The sequence below is a fragment of the Rosa chinensis genome, chromosome 2, assembly GCF_002994745.2.
Source record: "Rosa chinensis cultivar Old Blush chromosome 2, RchiOBHm-V2, whole genome shotgun sequence".
NCBI classification, from domain to species: Eukaryota; Viridiplantae; Streptophyta; class Magnoliopsida; order Rosales; family Rosaceae; genus Rosa; species Rosa chinensis.
Window position 1 is genome coordinate 49,934,468 of NC_037089.1, and position 15,923 is coordinate 49,950,390.

General features: G+C 37.4%; 2 protein-coding genes across 2 annotated transcripts; one reads left to right on the forward strand and one right to left on the reverse strand.

Annotated features, from left to right (window-relative positions):
* Nucleotides 1-212: 212 nt before the first annotated feature.
* Nucleotides 213-1,256, forward strand: LOC112184451. The gene has a single exon (XM_024322714.1). The coding sequence runs from the start codon at nt 213-215 to the stop codon at nt 1,254-1,256; it is 1,044 nt and encodes a 347-aa protein (XP_024178482.1).
* Nucleotides 1,257-8,269: 7,013 nt separating this feature from the next.
* Nucleotides 8,270-15,323, reverse strand: LOC112188672 (factor of DNA methylation 1). Its single transcript, XM_024327835.2, has 8 exons — nt 15,173-15,323; nt 13,286-14,207; nt 12,650-12,831; nt 11,784-11,873; nt 11,405-11,692; nt 10,549-10,761; nt 9,141-9,375; nt 8,270-8,488 (listed from the first exon to the last, which is right to left on the reverse strand). Exons 2-7 carry the CDS (start codon nt 14,196-14,198, stop codon nt 9,145-9,147), a joined length of 1,917 nt encoding a protein of 638 aa, XP_024183603.1. The 5' UTR covers nt 14,199-14,207; nt 15,173-15,323; the 3' UTR covers nt 8,270-8,488; nt 9,141-9,144.
* Nucleotides 15,324-15,923: the final 600 nt, after the last annotated feature.

The window sequence follows — 15,923 nt, forward strand, 5'->3', positions numbered from 1 at the left end:
TTGAACCCGAAGTTCAAAAATACGGAATTTTAGAACCTAAAGTTCTAATCATAAGACCACGAACCTGAAGCTTCGTGTATATAATTGCGATCCAATGTTCATTTTTTTTTTCGAACCTGGAGTTTCGATATTGATTACTTATTTGTTAAGAACCTGTAGTTCTAACACTATACATGGATCCTAACATACCTCATCTTCATTGTGGCAGGAAGATGACGAATTTGGCAAAATTGGATTTTGTCGCCCTTGACATCTCTGGCAAGAACTACCTGTCTTGGGCCCTTGATGCCGAGATTCATCTCGAAGCCCAAAACCTTGGGCCTACAATCAAGGATGGAAACTCAGCGTCCCCGCAGAATAAAGCTAAGGCTATGATTTTTCTGCGCCACCATCTCCATAAGAGATTGAAGGACGAGTACTTAACTGTCAAAGACCCACTTGAGCTATGGACTGGTTTGGCAGATAGGTTCGCTCACCAAAAGACTGTTGTGCTCCCTAGAGCACGTTATGAATGGACGCATCTGCGCCTTCAAGATTACAGTTCTGTGATAGATTATAATTCTACCATGTTCAGGATCACTTCCCAAATGAATCTTTGTGGAGAAACTGTAACTCAGGCCATGATGCTTGAAAAGACCTTCTCCACTTTTCATGCCTCCAATATGGTCTTACAGCAGCAATACAGAGAAAAAGGATTCACCAAATATTCTGATCTCATCTCTTGTCTTCTGGTGGCTGAGCAAAACAATGAGCTCTTAATGAAGAACCATCAGTCTCGCCCTACAGGATCACAACCATTCCCTGAAGCGAATGCTATTTTTACTAGTGGTTATGGCAATAGACGTGGTGGAAGGCATGGCAAAGCCCGTAACCGTGGTCATAGACGTGGTCAGGGTCGACAAAATGACCAAGCTCGTGGGGGCTACAACCAGCAGTTGGGCCCAAGGAACAATGCCAAGATTACTAAAGGAAATGGTCAGATGATCAAACCTCATAAAAATGAAGACAGTGTTTGTCTTAGATGTGGTGGTAAAGGCCATTGGGCTCGCACCTATCGTGCAGAAGACCATTTGGTGGCCCTCTACAAAGCTTCCTTGAAAAAGAAACATGTGGAGACAAACTACATTGACCACTCTGACCCTTGGGATTCATCTGAGCCTATAGACATTACTCCGCTCGATGTCTCAGATTTTTTTGCGAACAATGGAAGCAATTTTGATGATATGACCAGTGGTGGAATTCTTGACTACTACTAGTTGTCAGCTAGGCCTCATCATATGGCCCTTGGGCCCTAAGCCCGACCGGCCCGGCCCTTCCCTTAGGGCGGGCCGGCCCGACCCTTTTTTATTTAGGGTAGGGTATGGGTCACACAAATAAAGCCCGGCCCTACCCTACGGCCCGGCCTGATTGAGCCCTTAAGGGCTAGGCCCGGCCCGGCCCTAAAAGCCCGGCCCTAACCCGGCCCTAAAATTTATATTTTATTTTTTTATTTTCTATTACATGTGTTATATGTATAAAACTATGGAAGTGTAGAAAATTATTTCAATCTGCCATATTAGGAAATGAGTCTTTTAAATTGAGCCATATTTTGAGAAGAAAAAAATAATTTTTTTTAAAGAATTAACCATTAATTCGGCTAAAACGCCGTTGTTTTAATATAATCTTATGGGTATTTTAATATTTACCAATAATTACTGTTAACTAATTAACTGTAATAATTACAAAGCTATTATTTCAAATTGGACAATATATTCATGTAATACCAATTTTGAAATAAATCAAGTAATCAACATAACTAAAAATAATCAATTGGTCGAGTTGAAACCATTTTACCAATGTAATGTTAACTTCTTAATGAGCAAAATGGGGGACGAAATTGAATTTTTTAAAATGCACCGCTGGATGTTATTTTCATATGAATATATGTTAGTGGTAGAAATTTCAACAATTTCCGCCTTCGTTTGGATCTCGATCTACCCGGTCAACTTAATACCCTAAATAGAACATAAAACAAATATGCTCTTAACCGGTCCTTGGCAATTCACTTTTTTCGATCTTTCAGCTCCCACACCCTCATGGGTAGGGGGTCTACTTATGGATGTTAAAATTCCGCAATGTTTGTCCGCGCATGGTGCCGCTCCCCTTAGGGAAGTTTGCTTGTGCAAAGCGTTGACCGCTCCGTTAGGTGCCTTATTCACGGCGGATCAGCCTAATTTCTTTACACAATACCCATCACTATTGTATAAACATATAAGAATTTTCCGATTGATCGATTTTCATTTCAAAATTTTTGGATCGCACATAATCCTTATATGTCTTGTAATGTAGTATAACTAGTTTATTAGGCTTGTTACCCTCCATGAGCAAAATAGGGGACGAAATGGAATTTTTTAAAATGAACCGCTGGATGTTGTTTGCATATGAATATATGTTAGTGGTAGAAATTTCAACAATTTCTGCATTCGGTTATACCTTGATCTACCCGGTCAACTCAATACCCTAAATAGAACATAAAACAAATATGCTCTTAACCGGTCCTTGGAAATTCACTTTTTTCGATCTTTCAGCTCCCACACTCTCATGGGTAGGGGGTCTACTTACGGATGTTAAAATTCCGCAACGTTTGTCCGCGCATGGTGCCGCTCCCCTTAGGGAAGTTTGCTTGTGCAAAGCGTTGACCGCTACATTGGGCGCCTTATTCATGGCAGATCGGCCTAATTTTTTTACACAATACCTATCAATGTTGTATAAACATATGAGAATTTTCAGATTGGTCGATTTCCATTTCAGAATTTTTGGATCACATATAATCCTTATATGCCTATTAATGTAGTATAACTTGTTTATTAGGCTTGTTATCCTCCATGAGCAAAATGGGGGACAAAATGGAATTTTTTAAAATGCACCGTTGGATGTCGTCCGTATATGAATATATGGTAGTGGTAAAATTTCAGTGACTTCCACCTTCGGTTGGGTCTCTATCGACCCGGTCAACTCCATACCCTAAATAAAACCTAACACAATATGCTCATAACCAAGAATTTGCAATTTTTTTTTTTGATCTATCAGCTCCCACACTCTCATGGGGAGGGGGTCTATCACCTCCTGTCAAAATACGGGGATGTTTGTCCTCAAAAGGTGCCGCTCCCCTTACGGAAGTTTGCTTATACAAAGTGTTGACCGCTCCGTTTGGTGCCTTATTTAATGCAGATCGACATAATTTTTTTACACAATACCTACTACTATTGTATATGCATATGACCATTGTCAGATTGATCAATTTCCATTTCGAAATTTTTGGCCCGCCCGAATAAGCCCTAATTTTTTTTTATTTTTTCTATTTTTTAATTATGTTTCTCTTTTTTCTATAGTATGCAATTTATCTATTTCTTTGTAATTGATTTCATAAGTTTTGTTTTCTTTAATTTCTATTTTCTTTGTTACACAACAATTAATATTGAGAGATTTATATAGATAGTTAATTGAATATAACCACCTTAACTAATATTAATAAATGTTATAAGTTACAAGTGTGTGTGTGTGTGTATTAAATATGTTCAATAAAAAACAATGAGTCTTTTATTGCCAATACATACCATTAAGCCATATTTTGAGAAGAAAAAAATAATGTTTTTTTTTGTTAAACAAAATAAGGCCCTTTTTGGCCCATTTCGGCCCTATTTGAGGGCCGGCCCGACCCGGCCCTTTCGGCCTTAACGGATCGGGCTTTTCGGGCGGGTAAGGGTTAGCATATTTAAGCCCTGGCCCGACCCTACCCGGCCCTAAATTTTGTTGACTTTGACTAGGCCCGGCCCGACCCTACCCTAAGCCCTAAAATTTAGGGTAGGGCCGGCCCTAACCCGGCCCATGATGACCCCTATTGTCAGCCTATGTTTAGGCATTTTTTTTAAATTTTCTTCCTACATTAGTCACCTTTTGTTTAGACCTCTGATTTTTTTTAGTTTGGTTTGTTCCTAGCTATTTTGCAAGGCAATAAAAATAAGTTTTTTTCTGGATATTTTTTTGCTCTATCATGTGGTTTATGATGCATCTAATTAAATTGCATATGTTTTTCATGTGGTCTATGATGCATTAATTAAATTGCATAAGGGGCCTCCCTATTTTTTTTCTGGAGCTCCTTAATTAAATTGCATGTGGTCTATGATGCATCTATTTTTTTGATGTCAAGGAATTATGATGGGTATATATATATATATATATATATATATATATTTTTTTTTTTTTTTTCTCTCGTACCCAAATGAATGACTAAATTGTTTTTATCTATAAATGATCTATAATATCATGTTTTACTGCCTTAGTCAAACTAATTAATTAATTATTATTATTATTTCTTTTATGAAGGCATGAACATGGATTTTGGATGCTCTCAACTTATGAAGGATGGAGAAGAAATATGTCTTGCTGACAGTGCCACTACACATACGATCCTTTGCGATCGGATTTATTTCTCCACTTTAACGCCTTCTAAAGCCAATGTGATTACTATCTCAGGTCCTGCAGACCTGATTGAAGGCTCCGGAAGAGCCCACATTAGGCTACCCAATGGAACTCAATTGTCCATTCAAGAGGCTTTATATTCTTCGAGATCCAGAAGAAATCTCCACAGTTTTAGAGATATCCGTTTAAATGGATACCACATTGAGACCACGAATGATAATCATGTGGAATATCTTTGCATTACATCCAATAAAAACTGCCAAAAGAATATATTGGAAAAATTGGTTGCCCTATCATCTGGGTTGTATTACACAACCATTCAACCAATTGAGGCATACCATGTTGTGAACCAGCAGTTCAAAAATCAACATACATTTATGCTTTGGCATGACCGTTTGGGTCACCCTGGATCCACCATGATGCGTAGGATCATTACAAATTCCAATGGACATCCATTGATGACTAAACATATTGTTTTGCCAAGCAACCCTTGCAAAGCTTGCTCACAAGGGAAATTGGCGGTTAAACCATCTTATGCAAAGGTAGATATCGAATCTCCATCTTTTCTACAAAGAATTCAAGGGGACATTTGTGGACCTATTGACCCATTTTATGGACCATTTCGATATTTTATGGTCCTAGTTAATGCCTCTACAAGATGGTCACATGTTTGCCTCTTGTCTACCCGTAATGTGGCATTTGCCAAACTACTTGCTCAGATAATTAAATTACGATCTCAATTCCCGGACTACTCTATCAAGTCCATTCGTTTAGACAATGCTGGTGAATTTACATCTCAAACGTTTGATGATTATTGCATGTCTATGGGAATTGAAATTGAACATTCAGTTCCTCATGTTCATACACAAAATGGTTTGGCAGAAGCTCTTATTAAGAGACTTCAAATAATAGCTCGCACTTTGCTAATGAAAACAAAGATGCCAGTTTCTGCATGGGGACATGCAATTTTGCATGCAGCAGCTTTAATTCGGTTGAGGCCCATAGCCAACCATCAATATTCCCCATTACAACTTGTTTCTGGGAGCCAGCCCAATATCTCCCATCTTCGAACATTTGGTTGTGCTATTTATGTGCCTATTGCACCGCCACAACGAACAAAAATGGGCCCTCAACGTCGATTGGGAATCTACATTGGTTTTGATTCACCATCCATTATTCGGTATTTAGAACCCATGACGGGTGATACCTTCACCGCACGGTTTGCAGATTGCCATTTTGATGAGACAATATTCCCGCCGTTAGGGGGAGATAAGACTGTTCCAAATGAACGTCGTGAATTAATGTGGACTGTACCCACTATATCTCATCTTGACCCTCGTACTAAAGAAAGTGAAATTGAAGTACGAAGGATTCTGCACCTTCAAAATATTGCTAACACAATGCCTGATGCATTCACTGACACAGCAAAAGTGACAAGATCACATATCCCAGTAATAAATGCACCGGCAAGAATTAATGTCCAAATTGGACAAAATAATGTGGCGGCCAATGAGCCATCTACTGCACGCCTGAAGCGTGGTAGACCAGTAGGTTCAAAAGATTTAGTTCCTAGAAAGAGGAAAACAAAGGCACATCTGAATCCTAATGAAATCGCCCCTGAAGAGAATATTGGGCAAGACATTAATGTCCGATCCACAATTCACGATTCTGTGACTACAGAAGAGGAAAATGACATCGGTGAGACACCAGCCCATGAAGAGGCTCAGGTACCTGAAAATAAGGAAATTTCCGTAAACTACGTGTACACCAATGGTTGTTCGGAGTCTTGACATTATGAAAGATCCATTTCGTCCAAGACAAGATGATGAAATTATCCTTGGTCCAGAAGTACCATATCTTAGTGCTATTGGTGCCCTACTTTATTTGGCACAATGTACAAGACCAGACATTGCATTTGCAGTTAGTGTATTGGCAAGATATAGCTCTACTCCAACATCACGCCATTGGAAAGGCGTAAAAGACATTTTACGCTACCTTCGTGGTACAACAGATATGAGTTTATTCTACACAAATAAATCTGTTGATAATCCCACGATTGTTGGATATGCTGATGCAGGATATCTCTCTGATCCGCATAGAGGTCGCTCTCAAACAGGATATGTTTTTACTTGTGGAGACACAACAATTTCATGGCGATCATCTAAGCAAACACTCGTGGCAACTTCCTCTAATCATTCAGAAATAATTGCTTTATATGAGGCTGGTCGAGAATGTTTTTGGTTAAGATCCATGATTCGCCACATTCGAAGCACCTGTGATTTACCTTCAGTAACTGACAAACCAACAGTCATGTATGAAGACAATACTGCTTGTATTGCTCATATTAAAGAACGATTCATCAAAGGTGACAAGACTAAGCATATCGCGCCAAAGTTCTTTCACACTCATGAGCTTCAAAAGAATCAAGAAATTGCAGTGAAGCAAATTCTATCTGACGAAAACTTGGCTGATTTATTCACCAAATCTCTACCTAAGTGTACTTTCCAGAAGTTAGTGGAAGGGATCGGATTGAGACGACTCTCGAAGCTATCAAGCGACGCATGCAAAGATCATGGGGAGATTGCAATCAGGGGGAGCATCAAGAAACATGCTACCTAGGACATATGCGCGTTGTGCTCTTTTTGTCCTTCGACCAGGGTTATTTTTATCCCACTGGGTTTTTGTTACCTGGCAAGGTTTTTTAACGAGGCAACAATAAGCGCATCCAATGCCATCATCAATTGGTGGACATCCAAGGGGGAGTGTTGTAAATATTATTTCTTATGTGGCTGTCCATGTTATTAGTTAGGGACCTACATGTAATATATCAATAGTTTAAACACTTATCATGTAAACCCTACCTCTATATAAGGGAGGCCTCTAAGACTGAATAAGACACTTCTCTATTTTCCCCTCATCTCTCTTTATACGTTTCTTACTCTCTACAAAGTAAGTCAATACTTTTTAACAGTTTATTAATTATTAAAACCAACAAAAATTGCACTGTCAGCCCAAATCTAAAACTGGTTCATGTCTCTTGGGAAACGAACTTCACCACTGATGCTACTGCAAGCCTAGATCAGAGTAGGACTAGTAACAGTCTTCTTGTATAGACTCATTGGGCCTTTAATTTTAGAGAGAGTATTCAGTACACCGACGACCCGACGTGTACTTGCACCAAATAGACAGCTGCATAACATCAAATACATTTTTTTGTTATTAAAAAAAACTGTCTATAAATATCAATAGATCAGAGTAGCACTAGTAACAGTCTTCTTGTATAGACTCATTTGGCCTTTAATTTTAGAGAGAGTATTCAGTACACCGACGTGCACTTGCACCAAATAGACAGCTGCATAACATCAAATACATTTTTTTGTTATTAAAAAAAACTGTCTATAAATATCAATAAGTGCACCAAATAAACAGCTGCATAACATCAAATATATTTTTTTGTTATTAAAAAAAATTGTATATAAATATCAATTGCTAAAATGTACTGGATCTTTTGATTTACTGCCGGTGCATAGAAGAATTTTCCTCAATTCTGATCGTAAAGTTGCCCGAGTGGCTTTCTTCTTCATTTTTAATTTGTTTTTTTCTGATATTGAAGAAAAATTTTGAAGCCAGAATTCAAAGCTGCTCCAAGGGAGACAGTTTTGCAGAGTAAAATTTGTTCACCAGCAAGTAGCTTTATAGCGCTTATTAGTGTATGTATTGTTAGCATACACATTCCCCTCCTCAACTGCCTATGTAGTGCCACAGTCATTAGATCTTTGAGCTAGTTGATTGAGGCTGGTGAAACAGATACAGAGTAAAACTGCAGTCACAGAATCTCCCCATAAAACTTGTTTAGGTTCAATATTAAACAAAGTACAGTCTTCCAACTTAATAAGCTATTTTCATTAGCATAAGATTCACATATGGAAACTTAAAACATGCAATACAGCTTCAATGTCCTGCCTTCCACTTGCACAGTTGCAGTTTCACAATCATCTATGCTCCAAATTCTCTGGTCTGCTCTGTGCTGTTGCCGAAGAAATAAGAAACCACACAAAGTGAGAACAATGTTAACAAGAAGTGCATGTACATCAAATAAAGGGCACCGAAAGCGGTAAAGAAACAGAAATAATAAATCATCATTTCAAATCACACCATCCCGAAAGCGAGTTTATCTGCAAATGAATTTGAGAATGTTGTCCAAAAAGAAAAAGAGAAACGAAAAAAAACCACACCACTAAAATTGAGTATTTGCCACTATTCTCTGAACTTGAATTTGCATTGGATGAAAAAACAACTAAAAAATAAATAAAAATCATTTACTAACATACAAACTCTGCAACTCATGAACATCAGGAACCACTATACTTGCTGTCACAGGACCAGCTATAATAGACTTCAACTAGACGGTGTGCAGAAGTTATTTTCTTTTGTTTCTCTTTTCTTCGTAAGAAACTTATGAATGCATAATTTAATTCCAATCAACAAAATCCTAAAATATGGACCACAGCTAAATAATAAACTGTTATGTGACATGATTGAAGCCCCCATTATCTGTTAAGGGAATGGGCCCAGACTAGCACAGTTCCTACATAAATTTTCCGGTTTAACAATCAGCCCAGACTCGCACAAACTGCAACACCAGAGAAACTCAACTGTCAATAACAATAAATACCAACCTGCTCATGTTCTCTTCCGCTTGAGTGTCTTAATATTCTTCAAGATAAAGGCAATAACCTCCTTCAATGTGGCTTTTCTTCCTTCTTTTACGTTCCAGAGCTCAGGAATAACATACCGCCCACTTGGATTATACTCATTAAGCTCTTTTAAAGCTGTAACAACACAATCATATATCTCAACCCCCCACTCTTCCTTCAGATTATGTAGCTTCTCATCTTCCTCATTGATGATTTCCTGCAACACACGTCATGGAAACAAATTAATCATCTTCTTATGACTTTCCAATTGCCCTTTGAAAGAAAATTCCTTAAGATCTTAATTCTCAGAGAATAGGAATTAGTTATCAGCACAACTGCACTTATATCCCCTCATGCATGCCATGCCAAAATAAGTTGAAATCTTTCAATTTTTATTTTTCTCCACTCATCCTCATTCCTGACCAACGAAAATGTTATTCAGCACAACTTTTTCCCAACTACATGCAATGGATCCCAGTATATTAGGAGCTTGAGACATAAAAGTGGGATAATAAGTTGGGCCGCATCATTCAAGACAAAAATCACACAAATTGGACTTCTAAGTCAGAATAGAAACTTATGTGGGCTAAACCATACATTTGCAAGGTAATCCTGAAAGACCATAAATGTCCGGGTATAACATATAACATATAGAAGTATCAATATCTAGACCAAAAGAAAAGTTAGTTCTATCAATGTGACATAAAATATGACAAGCATAACTGCTCATTTATTCTACAATAGGAGTGTCTCCCATACTCCACCCACCTATTCTACCAGAATCCCATGTTTGAAAATGCAAATCATTTGGGTGGAAGGAAGATAGAGAATATGAAAGAAATTCATTTTATCCACAAGAATAACCTATGTTTGCCTCCCATCCTATTATAACTCCATTAAAATTGATAGGCTAAACATTAAAATTGAATATAGAATCTCCCACGTAGGGAACTTAAGCCTTGCTCAACAAAGAATATATTGGGCCTTTCCCCACAAGCAATTGGTTTTGAGTTGAACGGTATAACTTAGAACTAAGCCTCACATGACCATGTCTAATATTCTGGACCTGTTCACCCATTATCAGTTGGTTTGGGTTGCATGCCTTCAACAGATATACACCACCTAAACTCAATCAGTGTGTATCACCATCAACCATGTTTCTTACAATTTCCTAAAATCCTCATAAGCAAAAAAGACCAACAAAGAAAGAAAAAGTACCCCACTCCTTGCCCAATACTAGATATTATTGATATCAAAAAATTAAGAAAAGCACCAAGAGACAGTTCAAAACAAAACAACAATGTAGACACATATTTTATCATGATATTGCTGCAAGGAATACTTAAGTGAACTGAGAAATATAAGACTCGACACCATCCAAAAGGCATACCTCATGATTCCCATCTTTCTCTATCACCTTGAAAGGATGCCAATCTGGATCCTTCAGATTTTCCTGCCACAAGGAGCATAGAGTTAAGGCCTGAACCCCTGCTTCCTCGAGAGGAAATCTTAACTTGCATGTGTTGAGGAAGGGCTTTTGATCCAGCTCTCCCATTCTCTTAATCCCAATATGAGATCGACCAGCCAACATTTCAGTCAAACCCTAAAACAAGATAAAAACAGTATGAGCCTTCATGCGAGGAAACATATTATAGTTACAAATCAACTTTTATTGAGAAAAATATTATTTTGTTTCATTTTATTTATATGTGTGAATCTATGACAGTGGACTATCTGAAAAAAATGATTAGCTGCATATATCTGGCTCTGTATCACACTTTGGTTGAAGCCATTCTCAACTGATCACTCAGAACTCAGAAGCACTTCAGTCATTTTTTTTTTTCCTCCTTATGAAGGTACTTTATCAATCTTCAGTTGCTTCCAAGGAAATAAAATGTAGATATGATAAACAAAACAACATCACTATTTCTACCATAATAAAGGCTGAGCATTAAGCCATTAACTAGTGGCTCTTGTATAATTTCAGTAATTTCTAATGTAAGACTTGAGGTCGTGCTCAGCTCTCAATTTAGACATAAACCTTAAAGTACTAAACCGGGACCAAACTTAAGAAGAAAAAATTAGTAATTAAAGTCTGATGGCCAAAGAACACACATGGGAATTCCTGCATAAAAAGCTTTTCATGTGTACGGCTGCATGTCCAATATATGTATATGAGTGTGCGTGTGTGTGTGTGAGTATATGAGTTAACAAAGTCCAAGTTCATAGGAAAAAGAATTGCATACTTGTATTAATTCTTTACGAGCTTCTTGTAACTCATCATTGCTCTGTCGCTCTTTGGCGATTAGAGTTTGATTCAGAGATTCCAAATCCTCAAGCTCTTCAATTTTTTCCCCCAATTCTTGTTTCATGTCTTTCATCTTCTTTTGAACAGCATCATCATCTTGATCCCCAAGATGCTTCATCACCTCTAATTTACCTTTTAGTTCTTCAATTTCCATTTCTACCTTCTGTTTGGCATTCAATTGCTTTTCTAACTGAAGTATTTTATTTAAGGCATCCTCTTTTTCCCTCTGAAAATTAAAATGTCCTAGTCAGTGAAAGCCAAGCAAACCATAATTCGTATATACTTTCTACAATTTCTAGTCAGCCTGGAGTTAATACCTTTTGTTGTTCAACCAGCCTCAAGACACTCTCATCCGCCTTTTTCTGCTCCGCAGAAGCCAATTGAAGCGAATTGTTTCTCTCATCATTCTGGGGATCAAAAGTAAATAAATATAATCAGTAACCAGCTCCCATGTAAGATTTTATTGTATTTTAGACCAGACAAATAAGCTATATATATGCCTGTCACATTAACAAGGACAAGTGTACTTCAACATTAGATCCTCCAATTCCATCGCTATGAATGAGGATAAATTGTTGCTCAATTAAGAAAGCTATTTTGATGATTTGAACAACAGATAATATGAACAAAAACTGAAAGTATTTTGATGCACACAGCAATTAAATAGAAATAATGGATCCTTAAACCATAAATGATTCTTTTACTACTAACTTAAAAAAAATAAAAAATAAAAAAAATATTCTAGTCTCTAATATTCACACATGAAACTATGGTAGACTCTGACTTACACCACATAGAGAAAGCAAGTGATTCTATTGATACTATATTACAAATGCATACCATCAGTCACTTCTATAGAGGTCTAAACTCTTCTAGACTCCTATAAGTACATAGGAAATTGACTAGACTCGGACATTATTGATTAAGTCATTAATGCCCTCAAATGATTGGCTAGATAATATATACTCACTGAGATTGAGACTTTAACAATCAAATTCTAGATATATCAACAGCTTTGATTAATCACCAAGTTGGAAATTGGATTATATTTTAGATGAAGTAAAATCATACTGAAACTACATTACAAGATAATGGAATAGCTAACAAATCTAGAGCATATAGATTGCTAAAAGCAGGTAGCTTGAATGGTTGCTTAAACTACTATAAGAATGTGGCATGCTACCTTCTTTTTATCCTCGTCAAGTTTTTGCCTCTCACGTTCAGTTAGTGCTTCACGTTTGTTTAATTCTTTTCTCCAGGAATCAAGTTTCTTTTTCTTAAACTCCAACTCGTAATTCAACTTCTCTTGCTCATCTAATATTCTCCGAACATTATCTCGTGACATCGTCTGCATTCTCCTTGATTCTGATCAGCGAAAAGAAACATGTAAGTACGGTTATATCATAATAACATATGATACATCATGTTTTTATTTTTTATTATTTTTCATTACTACATAACTCAGTGGGACAAAATCATCCTTTGATCTCAATAAAGAATAAAATCATGTCTGACAGCAACCTTGATCACAATCCATTCCAGCATATAGTCACGGATCAAGCGAAGGGATATATAGGTGGGGAACAAACTGAGATCTACTTAAAGTAATCTATTGTTGTTTGATGTTGTCAAGGAGTGATTACAAAATTTTCAACAGGACTCAACAGCACCTTATACTATGAAAACCAAATGCTGATAAAAAAAGTTCACCATAAACACAGAGGTTAAACCGGAGGATTCAGAAACTGCACGAGCCCATAAGCACAAACTCAGAAAAAAAGAAGAAGCACAAAAACACAGAAAAGGGACAGGATCAAACCTTCAACAAAGGCATTATGTAGCCTGTCTTTTTCTTCTAGCATCCTACTTAAAGACAGGGCATTCTCATTGTATTTGTATCGAAGTTCATCCAAATTTTCATTTGTCATATCAATTTTATTGGCTAGGTTTGCCACAACATTACTTTTGCTTTGGGCTGCTTCCTGGACAATGTCCGATACCGTTCGAAGCTGTCCTCTCTTGCGAAGGAATTCCCCCACTGGCCCTTGGGAATCATAATCATCAGAGCGCGCACACCACCCATAAATACTTGAACCAGGCTGTTGCTTTCGTGCAAACCAATGCTCTTTCCCGTGACTATCGGATATGAACATCTTTTCAAAATCCGTAGCATTCCCGAAGCCATTCCAATCTTTACTAAAAACTACGACAGCCCCTGCCGCTTGTTCCTCTTCATTTAAGAATGTATGCACTTCTACAGGTCTATACTTGGAGAACTTTTTCAACCAATACCCAGAGTCGAGCAAATCTTTCCCATCCTTTGGCTGGCTCAACAATATATTTGCAACAACACCAGTCCAAGGCCACACATATAGATCTTCTGGCTTCTCCTCTTTAACAACAGGTTTGGGAGGAGCCGGACGCTGGGTTTGATCTGCTTCACTAGCTAACTCCTTCTCCAAATAGAGGGCTAAGGCAAGGTGGTTGGCCTTTTGGACAGCGCTTCTGTTAGCAGAACCTTTAGCCACCCCGGAAGCATGTTGAAGCAGATCCTTGTACTTATAATCTTGTTTCTTCTTCCCAGCACAAAAGGGGCATCGGAGAGTGCCATTAGGACCCTTTACTTTCAACTTTCCAATTCGTAACTGCTCGTATGGTTTATCTTTGTAGTCACTGATCTCAGATTCACTGATATCTGATTCTTCATCAGAGCTATAGTCCACTGCGTCCATTAGAATTGTCTACAAATATTTACAAGTAATTATTAAAAACAATGAGCATCAGTTTCCCTTAAAATGTTAAAAAAATCTCAGCAACAAAATGCCAAACAGATTATCAAATGTCCTATAACATAATGCATACAAAAAATACAAAAATACAAAATCAGTTTTCCCTTAAAATGTTAAAAAATCTGAGCAGCAAAATGCTAAACAGATTATCAAATGTCCTATAACATATGTACATACAAAAATCCACATACAAGAAATTTTTTACGAAAATTACTCTCGGAAACTAAAAGCTCCCCTTTCAAAACAAGAAAAAAAATTCAATGCATGAAATCCCGCTATGGCAATCTGAAACGGTGTACTATCTGTGCGTATACCCGTTGGTACTTATGGAAATGGGACAAACACAACTGATTTTTGACAACAATTTCCATTTCCCATTTAATCCTAGCAAGGTGATTATTGATGCTGCTAAAGAGTGGAACTCTGCAAATGATAGTATCACAAGGAAATCCACGAAAACTATCTATTGGTATGTATTCGATTAAGGCCCCTAAAGATATTTACAAGTTAAATGTGGATGGTGCTACGCAACAAATTGGTAATATTGCTGCTTCTGGTATGTTAAGGGATCACACATGCTGGTGGATTTCTGGTTTCACCGCAAATTTTAGGTTATTGATTGGGTTAAAGATGGCTTCTGCCTCCCAATTATCCAAACAAAAGAAACAAATTCAGGCTGCTGTGAAGAACAACACAGTGATGACTCTAATATGTAAAATCAGTCTTCGCCTACATTTCTTAATCACAGAAACCAAATTTCAAACGCAAAATGAAAATTACTGTTTCCGAAACACAAACAAAAGCTTCGAGGACCACAAATTCGAAGCCACATTCAACATGCACATGCATATAATCAACGAATTCTAACACAAATTTCCGGAATTGAGTGTAGATTTTAGAGGGAGAGAGAGACTTACAGTAGAGAGAGAGAGAGAGAGTGAGCTGGGGTGAAATGAGCTGCTGGGTCTTGGTGGCGAGGTGAAAGAGTAAAATGAGCCCTAAATGCAAAAGGTGACCGACCCCGTGGCTTTGAGGGCTAATACAGTTGTCAGTCGTTGATTGGTTTTCGGGAAGGGAAGGTTAAAAGAGTCTCGAGAGAGACGTCCCTCTTTGAAGAAAACTACATTTGTGATTTTTTACTTGTTCGGAAATCTATTTGTCCTCATGGGTCAAACTCTCTTCTTTTAATGTGTGAAAATTTTCCTTCATCACAGCACCAGCCCTTTATTAAAAAAAAAATATTCGCTGGGTTGTTAATGGGTCGAGTCGGATTGTGTCATGTGAATGACTCGAACTAATAAACGTATAACAGTATGTAAATTCAAACCCAACTCATTTAATAATTATGTCAAAAATATAAATTCAAACTTAACTTATTTATTAAACAAATGACCTTCAATCACCATATCCAGCATAATATTGTGAACTTATATTATTATTTTTTTGAGAACTTATATTGATAACCACCAAAAATAGATATCTCAATTGATTCATACAATGTTACCTGATTAGAAGGAGTGTTGATTCGATTTAAGTTTAAGCCGACACATAGGGCAGTTATCATGTTCCTTTAGCCACTTTTCTAAGCATCCCCGGCCATGAAACGCATGAAAACATGGCATATAAAAAACATCATCTTTTTTGCACTGTACTTGGTGCGGCAGATAG

Bases quoted from the DNA above. Each gene is read 5' to 3' on its own strand.
- LOC112188672 (XM_024327835.2), bottom strand. From the start codon at position 14,198: ATGGACGCAGTGGACTATAGCTCTGATGAAGAATCAGATATCAGTGAA. The intron at 11,874-12,649 runs GTAGCATGCCAC...TTTGATCCCCAG, and splicing joins TTGACGAGGATAAAAAGAAG to AATGATGAGAGAAACAATTC. The intron at 10,762-11,404 runs GTATGCAATTCT...ATCTTGTTTTAG, and splicing joins CTCGTAAAGAATTAATACAA to GGTTTGACTGAAATGTTGGC.
- LOC112184451 (XM_024322714.1), top strand. From the start codon at position 213: ATGACGAATTTGGCAAAATTGGATTTTGTCGCCCTTGACATCTCTGGC.